Source organism: Neofelis nebulosa, chromosome 6, assembly GCF_028018385.1.
Source record: "Neofelis nebulosa isolate mNeoNeb1 chromosome 6, mNeoNeb1.pri, whole genome shotgun sequence".
Lineage (NCBI taxonomy): Eukaryota > Metazoa > Chordata > Mammalia > Carnivora > Felidae > Neofelis > Neofelis nebulosa.
In genome coordinates this window covers 154,490,917-154,513,181 of record NC_080787.1, presented here as the reverse complement: position 1 = coordinate 154,513,181, position 22,265 = coordinate 154,490,917, and the positions used below count along the sequence as shown (strand labels likewise).

Below are 22,265 nucleotides of genomic sequence, written 5' to 3'. Positions count from 1 at the left end.
AGCATCCTCCTATGGAAAGAGCCTAAATGTCCCTCAACCGATGAATGGATAACAAAATTGTGGTTTATATACACAATGGAATACTACGTGGCAATGAGAAAGAATGAAATATGGCCCTTTGTAGCAACGTGGATGGAACTGGAGAGTGTGATGCTAAGTGAAATAAGTCATACAGAGAAAGACAGATACCGTATGTTTTCACTCATACGTGGATCCTGAGAAATTTAACCGAAGACCATGAGGGAGGGGAAAGGGGGAAAAAAAAGTTAGGGAGGGAGCCAAACCCTAAGAGACTCTTAAAAACTGAGAATAAACTGAGGGCTGATGGGGGGGATGGGAGGGAGGGGAAGGTGGGGGATGGGAATTGAGGAAGGCACCTCTTAGGAGGAGCACTGGGTGTTGTATGGAAACCAATTTGACAATAAATTTCATATTAAAAAGAAAACGACCATATGGAGCCACGGAACGATGACAGGCATTACACGTGGCACGTTAAATACACGGGAACGGCTCCTCCCTGCACCCACCAGCCTGTCCAGCTGCCCACCGAGCAGAGCGTCTGTTTAATAAAAGGTCTGAGCAGGGGCGCCTGGGTGGCTCAGTCGGTTAAGCGTCTGACTTCGGCTCAGGTCATGATCTCACGGTCCGTGAGTTCGAGCCCCGCGTCGGGCTCTGTGCTGATGGCTCAGAGCCTGGAGCCTGTTTCAGATTCTGTGTCTCCCTCTCTCTCTGCCCCTCCCCCGTTCATGCTCTGTCTCTCTCTGTCTCAAAAATAAATAAACATTAAAAAAAAAAAAAAAAAAAAAAAAAAAGGTCTGAGCAATCATTTCCACCTCCTGAAGACTCTCGGGGTCCCCAGGGCTGCCGCACAGGCAGTGACATGCCCTGCAGGGTCCCTCTTGCGGAAACTCAGGCTGAATGACTTGCGTATCGTAAACCCAGATGGATCGGAATTTCCCAGATGACCCACAGCGATTTAGTTAACGCCTGGGAAACGCGCACTCAGGGAGCCCGTTGACACCCGTGACGACCCCGGGCCCAGAACCCAGAGCCTTCCGGCGAGCAGAGGCCCTGAGAGCCCCGTGTCAGAAGGGACCCGAGGGCTTCTCCAGGCCCCCCTCCCCCCTCGGTTTTTACAGGGGGAAAATGAAGAGCAGACAGAGGGAGCATGTCAGAGAACAGGGTGCACCCCACCTGACATCCAGGGTATGCAGCACCAGGCACGTAGGACGGGGGCACCTGCTCTCAGCAGGTGCAGACACCGCCGCCCCCCGAGGCTGAGGGCAGTGCCCTCGTGACCCGCACACACCTCGCTGATGGGCCTGCTTCCCACCCGCACCCCAGCCGCCCCGGGTCGGGAAGCTGGCGCTGCCCCTCCGAGCGGTCTCTGCGGGACGAGCGCCCTGGATGAATGCCCTCCCCACCGGGCACTCCGCGCGTGCACGAGGGCGGCTCCAGGGAGCCGCGTGCAGAGCTCGGAAGGCAGATACGAAGGGCAGGACGACGCCAGGGGGACCCCGCGGAGGACCCGACCTGTGGCTTGGGGGGCTGACCGCGAACCCTCTGGACACCCTACCAACTTGACACTGAACTGAAAGCAGCTTCATGTTCATTGTCTGCTACAGATTTTCTGGAGGCTGGGCCCATAGGCGGCCCCACGGAGAAACAGATCGTTTCCTTTTGGGATGTAGTGCTTTCACTCGATGTCTCAATGCGTATTTTGTCCGGGTTATGTTAATTTAAGGCAGAAATATCGCCTACAATCCAATATTTTTATTTGAGAGGTAGCCACAGATGGCTAACGGTTCTCCCCGGAGGGTAACTGGATTTTATCGCTCTGTTTCCAAGAACCGTTGCAGGCGCTGTTTCCTCGATATGATGGTGACCGAGCTAGAACGGGCCGTGTGCACACTCACCTCATGGCCACGCGGGACGCCCCTCGGGGGGCAGTTAATCACAGCCACACGTCCACCGCGGTGGCGCCCGCTGGACACCCACGGCTGCCCTCCCCTCGGGCCAGGACCACAGCCCGAGAGCCAGAGCCTCCCGCGAGGCCACACGGCGACATAGCAACCCATCGGCCCGGGAAATCCTCACCTGACTCCTTGCTTAGATGTGACGCCACTGCACAACGAGCAGAATCGCCCGATCCTATGCTTTGCATTAAGAAACACGTTTCCCTCGTCAACATTATGCCCACGATTGTAGTACCACCAAGCACGTTGGGCGAAAGTGTCTTTCTTATGACTCCAGGGCCACGTCAGTCTGTACCTTTTGCATCTTTCCTCTTGGAAAATGTAGTAAAATCAGGAGATGAAGGCTACAGATTTTACAGCACAGCACAGATGAGAAGTGGTTTGGGATCTGTGTGTTTACATAAGCATGGATTTACTACCGAACTCCCCTGGATGCTACAGCTTGCCAAACTACACGCACCGTATCACGGTAAGATTCAAGTGTAAATGAATGAGAAAGACGTCAACACAGAGAAAAAGAATCATGGTAAAGAAGGATGGCGGAAAGTAGACTTAGGCCGATACAAGAAGGCACATTTGGGTGGATGGAGCCACGCGTTTGAAGGAAGGTCCCCCCGAAAGGAAACAGCATAAACCAGACCATAGGGACATACAAGGCCACTTGCTGAGTCTGAAACGAGAGAAATGCTTCCTGTGTCTCACGTAAGGGCCCCGTGGTGACGACAGCCGGATACTCGCCGATGTCCTGACGAAGAACACGGCTTCCAAGGACTACTTTTACGAGACACGCCCTCTGCGGGCCGCAGCAGGGCCGGAAGCTGAGAAGCTCTTCTTACGGCAGGCAGGAGAATCGGGTGGTCTGCACGGACAATCACCTCAACGCTCGCCCAAAGTCCCCGCGCGAGAAGATCAAAATAGTGTGGATTTCTTCCGTGCACATTTTCTGTTTTCTCAGGGTCTGGGAAACTGAGCTCCTCCAGATGCTGGGGGCCTGGATTCCATCTCCTCTCCGAAGTTGGTTAAATGAGGAACTGTTTGCTTTGAGAATCACATCAGTTAGGAGTCTGGCCATAACACACGCTGGCTAGAAGAACGTTCTTTACCTACAGAAGTCGCAAGTCAAGATTCTCCTCACAAAGCAGTCTGGGGCCACTCAAGACCACGGACCTCGGTGATCAAGGTCCCGAGTTTCCGGAGCCAGATTCCCAGCCTGCAAGAGGTTGGGAGCTGGCATAGCCGCTACTGTGAGCCCCAGTACAGGTGCTGATTCTGGGGACCCCCTCAGACAGGTAGGTCGTGAAACACGTTGAGGTAACACGAGGAGTGTGGTTGTCACCTAAGTTTGCTGACTATACACAAGCAAGTGATAATGCTTCCTTTCAGAATGACTAACCTACAGCCCTTCTTTGTGGGCGATAATTAGAGAGTAGGGACCATTGCCTTTTATGGCCCCGAACGGTGCAGACTGCCGTAGAATGCCGTAGCCAGCAAAGACGGAACCCAAGCGGCCACAGGCACGTTTGTGGAAATGTTACGGCCAAGTCCTATTAACTGTGTCCATTCTCGTTCTTTAATAGAATGTATATAAAAATGCAGCTGTGTCCCAGACGTCCCTGAACCACGCCGGGTAATCCGAGCCGTGCCTGCAGAAACCTCTCACACATGGCCAATTATTTCTAAAGAGGGGAAAAGCAGCGGCTACGTAAGAGCTCAGAGGTTCTAAGTCCTTCGCTGGAGCCCGAGCCGCAGCGGCCTCACACCCAGGGCGCACACGGCAAGCCCAGCACCAGCCCCTGAGCACGGCCGGTTGCCGACGTGGCCAGGCCGCGGCGGGGCCGGGCGGGCTGTGCCAGGCGGACGACGGCTGGCCTCCCCGATGCCGGAGGGGGGGGAGTCTTCCCTCTGGAACTTGGACTTCTTCTCCTAACCAGCGTCAGGGACGCAGCTCTTTAATGCGACACGTACACACATCTCGTCTCTGGTAGGCCCGTCGGAGCGATTTCTCCAATTACCAAAGTCACAGCCTCGATTTTTAGCGTTCTCAGCGAGGCAGCTCTTGTCTTAACAACGCCTGCAGGACATGAAAGCCAGATCATGTCTTCACTCCAGCGCCCAAGAAGGTGTGTGACAAGCTGTTAAAAGTGTAAACAAAGAATTCACTTCCTCCTGCAAGGGCTCCTTGCCTTCCGCGCTGACAAAACCCAGGGCTCGTGTGTCTGCGCTCTCTGGGCCCACAAGCTGGCTCCCCTGACGGATTGACGAGGAGCCCCGGGCACCCTGCCCCTCGGAGATGCCAGGGGGGCTTGGCGGGCGGGCCACACCCATCTGCCTCAGGGCCGGGGGCCACGGGGGACCCAGATCTCAGCCCACCTTTGCTGTGTGCACCCTCACACACTCACAAAGGAAAAGGAAGCTTTCCGGGAGGTGGTACACGAAACCAGGTGGTAAACTTACGGCCAGCCAATCGCTTCCTGTGTTTGAGCCTGCGCTCCGCATCGTCATTCAGCAAAGAAGAAAGAACGTGAAAATTATAGCCACAGAAGCCAGTGCCATTATGAAAGGAAACTAAGAGCCTGATAACACGGACAAAAGCCGGACTTTCAGTCCAAGAGGCACCCCACGCTGGCTGTGGGACCTCGTGCAGGCCACACGACCGCTCTGGACCTTAAGGTCCTCACCTCAGAGCAGTGCCCGGACGGGCTGCTGTCCAGGCCAACGTCCTCTCTAGCATCCCGTAATCTCCGTTGGCTGGAAACCTGAACAGGCAGAAGCGAAGCTGGGTCTCTGGGCCCATCACTTGCCACGACCAGCCTTCCAAGAATGTGTGCGTCACGAGCCAGGGCTAGGGACGGATCTCAGCTCACTCGGGGATGCTTAGCATCCTCAGTGGCTGCGAGGCCCGGGTATCTCTCTACCTCTAGAAGCGAACCCTATGCAAGGGTCCCGGGGAAGAGAGGTGGGAGAACATGCAGAGACACCTGTGAGGCTCACCTTTGGTAAGTGGAGCCTCATTCCAACGGGGCACAGATGGTGTCGGCCGTGGTGGCGGTGGCAGCAGTCGGCGGGGCGATGGTGGCGTGTGTGTGTTCCACGGCACGGAGCGATAATTACACTGCCATTTATTTTGGTTCCTTTAGTCATAAACCCCAGAAGGCATTCAACAGAACCCACCTTACAACCAGTGTCATGTTATAAAGAATTTTGTTCTAGTAAAATCCCCACAAGCGTGCGTGCCTGCGCGTGCACGCACGCACACGCGGATCCCTGACTGGCTTCTGCACGAGCCCGGAGAGGCAGCTCGCTGCACCACCGTGGTGAGGCCTGAACTATACCGACTTGGGATGTTTCAGGTCAACACACGCATCCACAGCGCGAAGCGACCTGTCCTCACGGACGGCTCTGAAGACTGGCCGAGCTGACACACGCGAAGCTTCTGCGCTCACACCTTCCGCGTCCCCAGTCAACGCTCACCAGCACGAACGCCAGCGTGGTTCTTGGTGCGATCGTGCTTTTTAGTCTTGGGCACCTCTGACTCACCATCCACAGCCCTGTGAGTGATGTCTTTTAATGAAAAATTCATTGGACAGAACCCGTCCAGGAGACCATCCAAATTCCTTAATGGGACCTGATTTGAATCCTGCCAAACCTCAGGCTTGTTTTCTCCTTTTAGAGTGTCACATGGCAACCTCGGTTTGCTTCACAAATCCAGCTTCTCTGGCTTCACGTATTTAAGGAATTTCTATAGGAACGCCTCAGATGGCACCACCAGCAGATAACGAAAGGGATCACTGGATCTACATTCCTTTATGTAAAACTTGAGCTAAGTCGCTGACCAGACACAGGAGCTATGAAAACTAAACCCTTGTCTGTCGAGAGGGCTCCTGGAAAGATCACTCTTCCCCGTGTTCGTGAGGCCGGCTGTCGGGACGGTCATTCTTGCACTCACCCTGAGCGGTTCCTGCTTTCTGGAACTGTCCTGTGCTCAGAGGTGAGGGAAGCACTCTCACGAGTCCTGGCATAACAGCCCTCTCTGACTTCTCTCTCTCTTTTTAAATTTACTTATTTTGACAGAGAGTGGGAAAGAGAGCACACATGAGCAGGGGAGGGGCAGAGAGAGAGAGAGAGAGAGAGAGAGAGAGAGAGAATCCCAAGCAGGCTCCATGCTGTCAGTGAAGAGCCCAACAAGGGGCTCGATCCCATGAACTGTGAGATCAGACCTGAGCCGAAATCAAGAGTCAGACACTTAACTGACTGAGCCACCCAGGTGCCCCTCAGCTGCTCCTTTGTGAAGGAAACTCTGTGTAGACGTGTTGACATCAGAAACGATGCCATAAAGTAGAAAGGACTTTGAATTAATGGTGGGTAAAGAAGGATTGTTCGACTCTTTGTCGGCTCCCTTGACACAAGGCAATCGCTTCACTTCTGTTGAGTTTAGATGTGAAGTGGTCAATCAGAAATCATGCAGAAGTAGACTCTAGGACTGGTGCATTCTGGGAAGATAGTATGTGCCAGAAGAGTTGGTTCATTTCACAACAAAGAGTGATGTCAACAAATGACATGCTGTGACAAGAAGGGGAGGGTCACGAGGAATTGAGACGTGCATAGGTGTCCACTGTCTTTCTGACACTGGCTGGATTCCTTCCTTTGCTTCAGAAATAATTTCTTCATTACAGAAATTACAAAGACATGACTCCTATTCCTTTGCATTTGAATAAACAAATTCACCCCATATAAATGAAAAGTGGTGTGTAAAGTGTTAAATAAACTATTGACTTCGACTGGACTTTTCAGAGCATATTAAATGACGCTGCCAAAAGTGCTATTTCATAGCAGATGATGCATGTTTCTCAGGAGATTAAAAAAAAATCAGAAATCTAGAACTTCTTGAATTTAAGGACTCTACATCAATCGGTCGGATCCCAAGAAGTCAGACTCTGAACACACAGACGCCTCAGATTCCCCTCTGGAAACAGGACATTACGCACTTCCAGTAAGGTACCTAATTTAATAAGCAAAAGCACAGAGAAAAGATGGAATGAGAGCACAAAGCTCTAAAGTAGTCTGCAGGAAACCGCTCGCGAAAAACCTATCCCAGGCACGTCCGAAAGTTACCTGAAAAGCAAGGAACGGCCCATTTATCCTTTTCTGTCAGAGGCAGAAACCACTGACTTCTCTGAAAAACTGTTCTTGATCTGACAAGTCGGGAGAGCGAAGAATAAAATTAAATCATCCTGTCAGGCAGAATATTCTAGAAGTTTCCATGGCCTGCTGTTCTTCATTATAAAGTAGGTTCTGAACATTTCCTCCCCTCGTTGGCCATCTGGGAGGGTCCCAGCAGCCTGACAAGGAGCTTATGAATCTGGGCGCTGCGCTCTCGCTTTGTCCACTGAAATTCCTAAAGAATTAAGTTATCGGGAAGAACCGAACTCCATTTCTACTGTCAGCTGGGCTGTTTCCATGAGTCGGGCCTGCGTGCTCGAAGTAAAGCCCAGTGCTCTGGCCCATGTCCAGCTGTGATCATTGGATTTTGCCTGTGTGCACTCCCTTGGGAATTTCGGGGGGAGCAGTGACGTTTCACCGCGACTCCCCAGCACCACGCGGTGGCTGGGGAGTCCTCACTCCAGCAGCGCCACCTGGGGTGTGGGAGAAATGCTCCTGACACTGGCACAAACCCTGGAGAAGAGCTTTTAATGATACCACGATATTTTCAGACATAAAGGTAGAATTTTATCCTGTGTCAACCTCCACTTCCTTAGCTTTTCTAACTTTTTATCACGCTGCTCTCTTGTTTAAGAGCATCCTTGCTGGGGTCATAAACTGCAACCTTCGCTGCCCCCGCCCCCTCCTCCCGAGGACAGAAGCGGGTCTTAAGTGCCTGGGCGTCCCCCAGCCTCCGGCACCGGGCCATCGGCACGAGAGGCACGCACAGATATTGGCTCACAAACTGGCCAGGAAAGGACTTCTCAGAGGTAACAAGAGGGCAGAACAGTTTCAGCGTTCTGACCCATTCTGGGTTTAGAAACAAGAGGACCAGGAGGGGAAGTGAGACAGACGAGAAAGACTCAGGAAAGGGCTGGGAGCAAGGGCGGGAGGTCCCAGCAGCCCTCGACCCCGGGCCCGCCTGCAGCCCTTCGGGACACGAGGCCGGCAGGTGCAGAGGTCGGGGCGTCTCGGAGGGGGCGCAGGGGCCGGTGCCGGGGGCTGGCATTGACCACAGAAGGCCTAGGGACACAGAACACGCAGGACTGCACTAAGGAGCCCTCCCTCTGCGGCAGATGCCAAATTCCACAAGGGAAGAAGCGTGGGTCCAGACGCCGGCCGGGGGGCGCACGGACCCCTCAGACCCTTCGCTCCGGGGCGCCACGCCTGTGCTGTTTACTGCAGCAAATTGTTTAGATGAGTCTGCATTACAGCAGCACTTCCATCGGACTCTGGCAGAACGTCCCCAAACCCGGCTCAGCTCTGAGGGAAGCCGAAGTTAAGGAAAGCGAGCTGCAGGCCAGTTAAAAGCAAATTCGTTATTTTCGAGCATACGCCATACTTGGGAGGTGTTCCGAGCGGTTATTTTGGACAAAACTGCTGATCACGGAATAACAGTTGTTTAATGACGACTGTAACTTACTGAATGGTGTTCGAGAACAGTCTGTCCTCTTGAGTTCTCTAAACTGTCTCTGAAGCATCGCTTTACCCCCCCAGTCGGTCTGGCACGTGCTTCTTCACGGTCAGTGCGGCTCTAACCCTCATTCCCTCTCTCCCCCGCAGAACCGTGACTTCCAAAGCAACGGAGGCCAGGCCAAGGAGGAGCCAGAGCACTAACGCCACTGACAACACTCCCTACTGTCCCAGAGTCTGTTTAATCGGCCCTTTCGATGAAAACCGGGACTTCGCGAATGACTCCGGGTGCCTGACGCCCGAGCTGCCCGTGTTGGCCTGAGCCGTGCCCTGAGAGCTCCTGCGGCCTCAGGAGAGGTGCTCACCAACACCGGGTTCTCCGCTGTTTCCGCAAATGCCTGGATACTGATGAAGATACTTACCGTGCTGTTACACCGGGAAACAAGAGACCGGCTTAGAAGCTGTGAATTTTAGAAATTAAAAACTTCAAAAAAAAAAAAAAAAGGAGGCGACCTTTTTAACCATGGGTCACTGTGATTCCAGTTCAGGAACCCTGTTTACCAGCGTCGGGGGGGGGGGGGGGGCTGTGGGTCATGTGACGCTTTGGGGTTCCTACCGCCTTCTCGGCCACGCACGACCCTCGTGTGCCCGCGGTGACAGCCCCACGTCCGGGGTGTGGAGCGTAGACTGTCCCCAGTCCCTTCCGCTGCCCGGTGAGCGTGCCCCGGCCCCAGCCTGCGTTCCCGCGTCCACGTCCCACTGGCTCGTCCACTGCTACCACTCGCGGCCCGGCTCCGGCTCCTCGTGACCGGACGCCAGGCGAACCGACGTGTTCCCACACATCACACCCGGCTAACCCGAAAACGATGGGGCCTCGTATTCAAAACGCGCGAGGAAGCTCACAATGGTGCCGCCACATGGTTACCCGGGCCGCCCCCGGGAAGCCGGCCCTGCTGCTGATAAAATCCCTGCCCAGATACTTACGTCCGAGGCAGACAGGGTAGTGAAACCTGTCTGCTCTCTTGGACAAGAAACAGACGGGGGGTTAACGGTACCCAGATCTCAGATCATCGTACCTCTGCTGGACCGCATTCACCGGGCAGCCAGGACGGGGTGGCTGCATCACTTATAGACTTTGAGACACAGGCGCCTTCTTTTCTGGAGCCAACGACTGAATCCTGGGGTACAGGGTTCTCGGGAAGGTGAGGCGTTGGCCTCGATGGGCCTCACCTCCGTGACACGCAGGCGGCTCTGAATCCGTCTGGAAGCGGGGGACCCTACAACCAGTGGCACCACAGGGCAGGCCCGTGCTCTCCTAGACCCCACAGCTGCAGGTGCCGATGGGGGAGGGGGCCACCTGGGGACCTGGCCGGGGAAGAGCTGAGATCAGCTGGTGACAGGTGACAGGATCCGAGGCTGAAAATGGGGATGTGTCCAAGTAGCTGTGAGGCTCCGGGCAAGAGTGAACATCGCTTCTAACCAATTAGTCGCAAATATCCATCTGAGAGGATACGAAAGAAACGGGCTCTCCACTTTCCTGCATTTTTAATAGCTCTTTTTAAAAATGTTTTATTTATTTTTGAGAGAGACAGAGGGTGAGCTGGGGAGGGGCAGAGAGAGAGGGAGACACAGAATCCAAAGCAGGCCCCGGGCTCCGAGCTGCCGGCACAGAGCCCGACACGGGGCTCAAACTCACGAACCGTGAGATCATGACTTGAGTGGAAGTCAGACGCTTAACCGACCAAGCCACCCAGGTGCGCCCGCATTTTTAAACTACATTTTCATCCAAATATTATCGCAAACTAGATTTCTCAACTCTCTTTTAGGCACAAGAAGCTCCCCTTTATATTCGGTGACTCAGACAAGGAACCGCCTTAACACTCTTTCTCAGTTGGTTCAGTACCGAAGCATTAATACTCGGAAACAGCGTCTGACTTTCTTGTAAGTAACTGAAAGTTTCCAGTCGACCTTTAGGATTCCTTCCTCTGCGTGTTAAGACCAAAAAACAAAACAAAACAAAACAAAAAAACCTTTGCTTCTTTAACTTGGCCTTAATTTGTTCTTATTTTACTGTGAATGAGTAATTCCCACAATTTTCCAGCAAACCTCCTCCAGTTTATCTTCATTCTCTTAAAAATGGAGAAAAATGCCAACTGAACTAAATACATATTCTAATAAAAATCTCACCAGGAACGAGGCGCCTGGTGGCTCAGGTGGGGGAGCGTCTGACTCTGGCTCAGGTCATGATCTCACGGCTTGTGAGTTCGGGCCCCGCGTCGGGCTCTGTGCTGACAGCTCAGAGCCTGGAGCTGCTTCGCATTCTGTGTCTCCCTCTCTCTCGGCCCCTCCCCCACTTGCTTGCATTCTGTCTCTGTCTCTCTCAAAAATAAATAAACATTAAAAAAATAAAAAATCTCACCAGGAACCCCACCAAGTGCAGCACAGCTACGACTTTTCAGTCCTGGCTCCGTGTATGTCTTCTGTACCTTCAGGATCCCACCAGCTTGTCTCCTAGGAAACGGGGTGCAGGCACCCCACTTTCTCAAGTTTGCCACACGCCGCCTCGCCTTTAGGAAAGGCTTACCTTAGAAGCCGTGTTCACTGACCAAAGGCAGTCTGAAGACAGTGGGATGAAAACAAGGAGAAAAGTGCCCATAGCCCCGCGTCGGTCCGCAGCCAGCTGGCACACGGGCGGCAGGCACTGGGCACCCCGTTCCCCGGAACCACATAAGCATTGCCACCCCCAGCCCCCAGAGCCCAGGACCGTGTCTGGGCGCATCGGGGCATCGTCTCCGTGTATGTTGTGCGTCTGTTAGCAAGCTGTGCCCCGAGGTCCCAGAAAGGTAGGTTTTGGGCTCTGGGAACGCTCAAGAACTCTTCTATATAAATTTACAGTAATGGCCTCTCCACTTTACCCATTTCGACTCACGGAAGGTTTCACCAGAACGCTCTGCTCTCGCGGAGCACGGGTCCTGCGCTGGATACAAGTCCCACTTACCGCGCGTTCCTTGTGTCCCGCGGGGCTCCCAGGGCCTTGCGCTGAGTCCCTGAAACCCCTCCCCGAGGAGGAGCTGGCGTCTCAGGATGTCCCCGTAGACGCCGTGTCTTGACTATCAGACGTTCTCAACCAGGGGACCCCAATGCCCTTGGCCCCCCTTGTCCTGGGATTGCTGTCCCCCCAAGTCTTTAGGACGGGAAATACGTGTGTGATTTTAACTGGGTTTTTACTCCGCATCTTTCCCCAGTAAACCTGGACTTAATGGCCCATCTCTCTGTCACGCATCCTACAAAATGCAATTTGCATCTAAAGGCTCGGTAACCTTACTCACTTGCAAGTTTAAGTTGGTATTTAAACCGTCAAGATCATTAGTCAAGACATAAAATAAAGTAGCTCGGGTCTTTCTCCCAAGCACTGCTACTCAGTCTCCTGTCACATCCAGAAACCCAGACCCAAACCTCGACCCCGAGTTCACAAGCACCAACGGTTACCGTGATGCCATCAGAGAGCTCGGCACAGGACGCACCGTGTCCTCGAAATCCTCTCCCCACTCAGCACACCTGCTCTCACCTCCAGCCCCTCTACCCTGGCCCCTGTTAGCAGGCAGCTGGCAGGAAGCCTCTCGGCGCCGCGGCTGACCAGGGACGGCGCCGGGAAGACTGAGCCGCCGAGGGCACAGAGCACGCGTGTCGCGGCCCCGAGCTGGCTGCGTCTGCAGGGACACGGGGCCGCCCATCTCAAATGAAACGCTTTGTTCCGAGCCCAGCTGCAGTTTAGCAGACTCGTGGCTATGAATTGGGTATGTGATCTGACACGAAAGTCGTAGATGTTGACATTTCCAATGGGTGAGATATTGACATCTGGTATTCTCTTCGAAAGGGCCTTGAAGGCCACACACAGAGCCCCCTTTGGAAGAAAGGTAAATTCTGGAGTTTTCCAGGTGCGGCATTTAGGGTCCAGTTACCCTTTTGTTCAGTGGGAGTTCAACTGCCACACGGTGCCGTGTTTGTGTGGGACCCAGTGGTTCCGTGCTCGCCACGGAAGGTCACCAACGCTACTGTCTTACGACCTACCCCTGTGCTGTGCCCAGTGACTTACCGCTTTTGCAACTGTTTCCACCCTCTTAATCCCGTCGTCTGCTTCACCCATCCCCCCACCCACGTCCGCTCTGGCCACCACCAGATTGTTCTCCGTGCTCAAGAGGCTGGGTTTTTGTTTGTCTCTTCTTTTCTTTGTTTCACGTCTTAAATTCCACATATGAGTGAAATCATATGGTAATCGTCGTTCTCTGTCTGACTTACTTCACTTAACATCATAAATATATAAAGAACTTCTATGAATCAACACCAGAAAAACAAATAATCTGATTAAAAACAGGCAAAGAACCTGAACAGACATTTTTCCAAAGAAGGCAAACGGCCGACAGACGCATGAAAAGAATCTCGAGTGCTAGTGAGGACGCGGAGAAAAGGGGCCCGCGTGCACTGTTGGTGGGAACGCAGACTGGCGCAGCCCTGTGGGAAACAGTACAGAGGCTCCTCAGAGAGGTACAAACAGAGCCACCGTGCGACCCGGCAGCCGCACCAGTAGGTGTTCACCCAAAGAAAATGAAAACACTAAAACGCTAATTTGAAAAGATGTGCCCTTAGGTTTATTACCACATTATTTACAACAGGCAAGATGTGGAAGCAGCCCACGTGTCCGTCGAGACAGGAGTGGAGAGGATGTGGTGTGTGCGCATGCACACACACACGGACACACACATACACACACATATACACACGTAGACACTCAGACACATGTACACACACATACACACACACACATACATATACATACACATATACACTCACACATATATATACATACACATACACGCACATATACACTCAGACACACGTACACATACATACACACATATACACACATATATACACACACGGACACACATACACACATATACATACATACACATATACACTCACACACACATATACATACACACATATACACACGTAGACACTCAGACACATGTACACATACATACACACACATACACACACATACACACATATACATACACATATACACTCACACATATATACATACACACACATATACACTCACACATATGTATACATACACATACACGCACATATACACTCAGACACACGTACACATACATACACACATATACACACATATATACACACACGGACACACATACACACATAAACATACATACACATATACACTCACACATATATATACATACACACACATACACACACGTAGACACTCAGACACATGTACACATACACACATATACATACACACATATACACTCACACATATATATACATACACACACGTATACACACGTAGACACTCAGACACATGTACACATACATACATACACATACACACACATACACATATACATACACACATATACATTCACACATATATATACATACACACATATACACTCACACATACATATACATACACATACACACACATATACACTCAGACACATACACATACACACATATACACACATATATACACACACGGACACACATACACATATACATACATACACATATACATTCACACATATATATATACACATACACACACATACGCACACGTAGACACTCAGACACACGTACACATACATATACACACATATACACTCAGACACATGTACACATATACACACATATATACATGCATACACATACATACACACATACACACATAACTACATAAAAATACACACATACACATGCATACACACATATACACAGAGATACACACATATACACAGATACAAATATACACATATATACACATACATATATGAACATACACACTGTACACATATGTACACATATACATACACATAATTACACACATATATGCACACACATACACACATACACAAATACACATATACAAATATATACAAACATACACACATGCACAAACCTATACACACATGAACACACATAATTACACACACATACATATATACACACGCACACATAGGCAAACATATACACATACAAACATACACACATGTGAACACACATACACGTGCACACACATGTATACATAAATGCACATACATACACACACACACACATACTTGCTATTCTCAGCACAAAGTAAGGATCATTTTATCTTACCTTAGAAAATCATAATTAATTCTGCAAAAAATTAGAGCACTGTGAGCAGAGTACTTGAGAGATGCAGGGGTGCTTTTAGGGTTCCTAGCTGAGTCAAAGATCCCAGTGCACCTGCAGTCACCAGGGCCTCGAAGGGCTTTTTGTCTCCGTAGGCTTGAAAAGACTGTGTGTTGTGGTTCTACCCCCTTCTGGGGTCTCTGGGGACAGGGGCCCCCGGCTGCTGGTGGCTGCCGCATCTTGTCCCTGCAGTAAACGTGTGCGCCACATCAGCGGGCGGGGAGAGGGGGGCTCAGGGCCGTGGGGTGGGTCTGTCAGTCTCGTCACGATGCCGCAGGCTCTGCCCAGAACGGAGGAGGAGGAGGAGACAGGCCTTCCTCCCCTCAGCCGGCGGCAAGCCCTCAGGGGGGCTGGCAGGAGCAGGGAGCTCCATCCACCAGGCCATCCTCCCCCCACGTCAGGAGCCCAGGCGTCTAGGACTTGCACTGCACACCTTACAGTCTGCAAACCGCTTGCTACAATAAAGTCCACAATGTCACTCGGCCCGGAGCAGCCAACAGGCTTAGAGGAGGAGAAATGCGGCCTCGTGTCCTTAATTTACAAACTCTGTGCCACGTATGAGCGCCTCCTCTGTGCTGGGCGCTGTGCCAGCCGGCGGGGCCCCGGGAGGCTCAGTCCCCCCGTCCCGGAAGACATGAGGGCATGTGCCATGTGCACACAGCCCACGTGAACACATGTGGTGGCCGTGTCCCGCAGACAGGTGTCCGGGACAGGCTCCCTAAGGAGCCGCAGAGACGGCACAGAGCTGCCCCCGGGGAAAGGCTCCGTTCCAGCAGCCCCGGGAACAGAGCTCTGCAGGGGACACGGCGGGTGGAGGTCACCGGGTGGATGCGTAAAGAGATGTGACAGACAGATGCCAGGACAGGAGGAACTCAGACCAATTCGTAGATGGAAAAGGGGCAGTTTAATGCCTTTGTTTAAAATTGCCGCCACCCTCGGTGTTTACCCCTGTCGGGATGCTATGACATGTCCCGTAAGGAAACTCACGGAATAAAAGAGCCCCAGTAATGACCCAGTCCTCAATAGGGGACCCGTTAGCGGGATCTTGACCTCCCTCCACACGGTAAAGCGCCAGCCCCCAAAGATGAAATCATCACTGAGCGGCAGCTCGTGAGAGCTGGGCACGTGCTTACCGCCCCACGAACTGTGGGAATAATTACCTGAGAGTCAACAAACCCTCTAAAAACGTGGACTGTGAGTGAGAAAATTACAGCATGTCTTAGAAAATAAAGGGCCCTTACTGGCCGGGGCTTAGAAAGCCAGTTAAAGCGAAAACTGTACCTTTTAAGAAGAAAATGCACCAGCCTCAATGTGGCTTGAAGCGCCTGCCCACGGGCCTGCCACTGTGCTATTCTGGAAACGTTTCTCCTCTCGACAAGAATAGCCTCTAACCTGGAGTCATTTCAAGACCTACTTGTTTTTCCCTAATAAGGAAAACTGTCTCCAAAAAATCAAAATGATTAAGTGGTCATGAGCAGTACTAAGCAGAATGTTACACGGTTTGCATACAGTGGTCTGTGTGTCTGGAGGGCTGGTTTTTATTTAAGGTATGAGCGGGGGGGGGGGGGGTCTCTGTGTGACAGCCCGATAACCCAGCCGAGGGGACAGGCTGTCCAGCTGCGAGGACGCCTCCTCGCAACGTGTTCCCTGACACTCCCGAAGGTGCTGTGACGGCCGCACCAGCCAGTGAGACATCCGCGTGCTTCTCAACTGGACCCTCAGCTGCTTCCACGAGACAAACGACCATTCCCGTCTTGAATCACGAACCCGGTCGAAACCACACACACTCTAGTTAGAGGCAGTGCAGTTCCATATTATCAAATAAGGAAAAGGTAAGCGTCTTGGACCCTCAGAGCCAAAGTCAAACAATGTGCTTGACGTTTATGAGACAGCATGAAGACCAGCTGAACACAGCGAGGGCCCTCCGTGCACCAAGCGCCTGCTAGATTCACTGTTTCCTGTGAGGAACAGTCTTGTCCACCGCGGAGACGAGAGATCGCACCCGACGACGCAGGGAGAGAAGGCCCTCCGGTCCGAGAACATGAGGGCGCGGGCGATTGGGCAATTCACTGAGCTCCTTGTAAGGGTAAGACATCATGTATGCACAAGGCGCTTAACTGGGAATCTGCGTGGGTGTTTGCGGCTGCACCTCCATGCCCTCCCTCCCTCCCTCCCCCTCCCAAGACGCGGGAGCCTGATCCCAGAGACACAAAGCAGGCAGGCCACTCCCAGAGACAGACACCGTGCAATAAAAACCGTGTCTCCCACAGGCTACTTGGACCTGTGTCAAAAGACACTGGTGGGAGCTGGGGGACAGCCCCCCACGCGGGCGTCTCAGGAGAAGCGAGGGCGACGGGCAGAGCTGTTCTCACGGAGGAAGCTGCTCCTCTCCTCCCTCTGTCTTAGGAACTTTGGTTCCCAGTGTTGGCTGGGTAACGGACGCGTCTCGGTGATGTGCCAGTCTTTTCTCTCTTTATTCATAAACAGGAAAACATCTTTACGTGTCAGAGTTTAAAACCCTCTTCCCTGATACTAGGACAAACAACGCAAGAACTGCATCTTCTAAGCGGAATTTTTACGGACTTTGTGTAAGGCCAAGATCAAACGTGTGCTCTGAGCTAAAGGACATTAGAGAAGGATTTTCACGGTCTCTGAGGCATTGGTGAAACACAATCTGGAGATACTTAAAAGAAGAAAAGAAGACCCAAATGAACTGGCTTTGAAGCACCACACGATGTCAGAGCTTCGTCTCTAAACTCCTTGATCTCATGACTTGCGCCCGGCCGCTGAGACCCCGCCGGCCGGCACGCGGCCCTCTCCCCTAATCCCACGCAAACTCTGGGGGAGACGCAGCCCCCACGAAAGGCTTCAGGTGTAACTGTCGAAGGAATCATTTTTGCTGTACCACGAACACTTACGTGCTCTTTGCTGAAAGACACCGCCTTTTCATGAATGTATTTTCAATAATTATAACGTTTAACTCACCGCTTCCGTTTAATTCGAAATGGTTCTTTGCAACTAAACGTACTTGGTACAGAGATCGAGCTCATGTTTTACTAAAACCTAAACTTCAGCTCCTTGAACCGTTGATTCCATTCTAAAGGAATGTCAGAACATGACATCTGACTCACTACTTTCTTTTAGGTAAGCCAATTAAAGGGTCCTTTTGGTTTAGAAGTTCTGATTTTAGAGACGCCGTTCGCTTCTCGGAAAGGCCGGGTCTTAGGCTCGGCACTTCCGGCCTTGCCGGCCACAGGTGCTGACCTGGGCAGGTGCCCGTGTGAGCCCGTGTGAGCCACGCCCCGCAGGTGCCCACTTGGGACAGAGCTGGAGAGATTCCTTCTCATCCTGAAGTTTCGAGAAAGCTCAGGGGCCAGGGGAGGCGTGCCCACCACGCCTCTGTGGCGCTTACCTTGCAGTGGACGGTCCTTGTACAAGTCCCTTGTTCGGGTCGGGTGAGCCCGGGCTGTGTTGTCACATTTTGGCTGCTCGTACCTGTGAGGGAACGGAAGGGAAAGCGGGTTCAGACTCAGAAGGCGCTGCTCTCCTCTGTTTCCCAGGCAGTTGTGCGACGGCCCCCGTCCTTGGACCACAGAGCATCTGTGGTGTCCACTTCTCAGGACTGAGGACTTTCCGTGACCTCTGTGACAATTTACTGAAGTTTAGTTTTCACAGTCTGGAGGAAGGAACACATTGCACGAGACTCCACCTCTCCGTCCGGTTTCTGGGACAAATCTTACACAGCGGCTGCCGAACACCAACCCCATGTCTTCCAGGATTTGTTACGGTTCAGAGGGGGAGGGGCCGGGGGCAGGTGAGGGCAGTGGCTGTGGCCCCGGGAGAGAATGCAAACTCTCAGAAAGAACCTCCGAATTTTTTATTTATATCTGAGAGACCAACTAAATCTTAATCCAATTTATGAAGCTACTACAGGTTGTCCCTGTGTTAAGAAAGGAAGGAAAAAGGAAGGAAAGAAGAGAAGGAAAGGGATGGAAAGAAGGAAGGAAGGAAGGAAGGAAGGAAGGAAGGAAGGAAGGAAGGAGAGACGGAGGGAGGAAGGAAGGAGGCAGGGAGGGAGGGAGGAAGGAAGGAAGAAAGGGAGGGAGGGAAGGAGGAAGGAAGGAAGAAAGGGAGGGAGGGAGGGAGGAAGGAAGGAGGGGAGGGAGGGAGGAAGGAAGGAAGAAAGGGAGGAAGGAAGGAAGAAAGGGAGGGAGGGAGGAAGGAAGAAAGGGAGGGAGAAAGGAAGGAAGGGAAGGAGGGAGGGAAGTAAGGGAGGGAGGGAGGGAAGAAGGAAGGAAGGGAGGGAGGGAGAAAGGAAGGGAGGAAGGGAAGGAGGGGGGAGGGAGGGAGGGAGGAAGGGAAGGAGAAAGAAAACACTACGCCCAGCCCCCATCAAGTGGACAGAAAGGCGCAGAGAACGGACAGGTGGGTGGGGGCCGCGTGGAGCAGGCGCTGTGGCTGCCGCTGACGCCCCCCTCAGGAGAGCAGGTGCAGGGGTGGCTCTAGCACTGACGGGCCCCCGGGCACCTCTGCTGAGGGCTCTGATGCCAGGCCGGTAGCCGGCACTGGCCCCCCGAGGGCCTCCCGACGGCTCCTCAGGAACGTGTGTGGGAGCACCGGCAGTGGAGACCCAGGCCGCAGGGAGGACGGCCCCCGTGCCGCGGGGCCTCTACCTGCGGGACCTGCCTCCCTGAGCACCCGTGCGGTCAGCCGGGTCTGGAAAGTCTTGGACAGTGTGAGCCGGGGGAGGGGACGTAGGTGGAATGTTCCGGACCGACCCCTGCTGACTTTCAGGGAAGTGATCGGGGTTCCAGCGTCCATTCTGCCGTGGTCTCCTTCCTCACTCTGGAAGGGGCGGGGCACCACGTTTCCTTCTCCCAGGTCACTTTGGGTTCCTCTTTCTCTTTGCTGTTTTGTTTTCCCGCCACAGGGAACAAAAGAAACTCAAGCGTCTCCCCGGTGCCCAGTCCCAGGGCGGGGGGACGACCCACTGCGGCTGAAAGCACCAGGGGGAACCCGAGCCCCCCGCCCCCCACCCTGAAAAGTCTCTTTGATGCCAGAGAAGTTAACACTCACTCACACAAACGAAACAGACTTTTCAAAACGTTGATTTTGAACCTGAAGCGTCCCCCACGCACTCAGGCGCACAGTTAAGCTGTCGGGTTCACACTAGCCTGGAACGCAGTGGGGTTCGGCGTCGACGGCAGCGGGCCCACGGTCACGACACCCTGAGCACAGGCGAGGGGACCCGCCTCAAGCAGGGTGGCCCCCACACCTGGAACCGCAGCGGGCACAGGGGAGCCGAAATCCACCCAGAGAGAGCGAGCGAAAGAAGCCAGCGGTCGGAGGGATTGCTGCTAAGCTCCCGTTCTCACGGGTGACGTTTGCAGAACTCACAGTGTCCGCAGGCTGGAACAGGCTGGAACCGGTGCCCGTGTGAGAACGGGCACCATCACAGCTGACGGCCGTGTGAGGAGCCGAGCAAGTGCCCCCGCTGCTGACGGGACAGGTGGGAGCTAGGGACGGAACTCCCGGCGGACAGTCAAGTGCCCGGCCACTGAGGGCACGTCCTGTTTGCAGGAGTAGCAGGGGGTGCCCCTCGGGGACAGCCACGGGCCGCTCTGTGGGGTCAGAGGCCAACCCCCGACGTGGACTCTGTGCGGAGCCTCCGCGTGGCAGTCCCCCCCTCCGAGCCTTTCTTTGAAGCGGCCTGGAAGCCAGGCACGCTCGTCCTCCCGGCTTGGTTCCGGGTTTCACTGGAAAGCTCTTAAGAATCCTACACGTGCGGATTCAAAAATGTCTACTTAGATGACAGCATTCTGCCTCTTTTAAGAGGGTGGTGACACGCCGCAACTTGCGGAAACGGCGATCTCAAGGAACCGAATTAACGCCTTTGAAGTCTCAAGTAAAAACAAATCTCAAACTCGGTGTTTACGCCCCTCACATTCTTTTCAATAGCGTTTCGCTCACTTGTGCGAAGCAAAAATGAGCATCTCTCCACTGTCTGCTTGCCCGTCAGATACCAGGCTCTCCGCTGGGGAGGAGGGTGATTTCGCGTGCACTTGGCCAGCGACAGAGTCGGGCTCTGGGGTCGGGAATGGGGGGGCTGCCCTACTGCGAGGTAAGAACAACCTGAAGTCTGGGGCCCCTGGGTGGCTCAGTCAGGTAAGCGTCCGACGTTGGCTCAGGTCACGATCCTACGCTTCATGAGTTCGAGCCCCGTGTCGGGCTCTGGGCGGACAGCCCAGAGCCCGGAGCCTGCTTCGGATTCTGTGTCTCCTTCTCTCTGCCCCTCCCCTGCTTGCACTCTGTCTCCCCAAAATAAATAAATAGTAAAAAAGAAAAGAAAAGAAAAGAAAAGAACAGCCTGAAGTCTAATGGCAGACGGGCGAATGCTTCATCGGCCATCAGGAAAGTGAAAGACAGACGGCTCTGCTCTGGGAGCTAATGTAGGAGCTGGCCATCAGCCCGATCCACGCTTAGTCGGATAACCGGAGAGCCCACTCAGCTCTCCCCACTATGAAGTAGGGGCCGGCTGGAACCCGCCCCTCTCCTCCCAGATCCCACTGGACCACAAAGGGCGTGGGCTCACGCGGGTGCCTGGGCCCCGGCCCACAGGGAATCACCACTCTCCAGCCAAGATGCCAGTTCTGACACCAAAAGGCAGGAGAACCAAGAGGCACGTCTGCGCGTGGCCCAACCCGTTTCTGCCCCTATGATCATCCGAACCAGAAATTCTGTGCTGGACGGAAGCCACTCTCCACGCTGGCAGGCAAACACGTACTTCTACTGTCCCCGGCCCCAACATCCGGGAGTTTTCATTACCTGGCCTGGTGAGATGAGGAAAAGGGAGCTACCTGGCTTATAACAATGGTGCATTTCAATTCTATGCCTTCTGTCTTGGAGCTTTAAATTACTCTTCCCGTCCGCAAATATAGACGATAACTGAGGGAAAAAACGTGCACCATCTACACAAATATACAGCGAAACTACAAAGTATCTCCCTGGAACTGCTTGTTTCAGAAAATCGTAAGAAAATAGCATCGATGCGACAGAAAGAGGACTTTCTGCAGGCTTCCTGCCCAGTCACAGTACAGCCAGTCGTAGATGTGGGTGAGGCTGACCCGCAGCTTATCAGATATCCCTTAAGGTGGATAATTTTGATTTCCCAACATCCATGCCTCTCTAGAGATCAGTCTAAACCAGGTCCATTTTTCATGCCAGTCATGAGTTTGCCCGTGGTCGTGCGATCCAGTTCTGGCCAACAATCCATGAATTAAATTTGCTAGGTAACGTTTAGGGAAGGTCGTTTGGACTCCCGGTAAAGAAATGGGCTGTGTATCCTCTGAGCACTGTGGTGTCTGGATGAGATGCCCGGATGCCTGCAGCCATCTTATGACCATGAGAAGAGTTCATTCAAGGGTAAAG

General features: G+C 53.1%; 1 protein-coding gene across 5 annotated transcripts in view; it reads right to left on the bottom strand.

Annotated features, from left to right (window-relative positions):
* SMOC2 (SPARC related modular calcium binding 2) overlaps positions 1 to 22,265 on the bottom strand; it is a 167,138-nt gene that overhangs the window by 24,770 nt on the left and 120,103 nt on the right. For all 5 annotated transcript variants that reach the window (XM_058735935.1, XM_058735936.1, XM_058735939.1 and 2 more), the window contains one exon: positions 18,250 to 18,332. In XM_058735935.1, the coding sequence (XP_058591918.1) occupies positions 18,250 to 18,332 (83 nt within the window). The remainder of the gene's footprint in view (positions 1 to 18,249; positions 18,333 to 22,265) is intronic.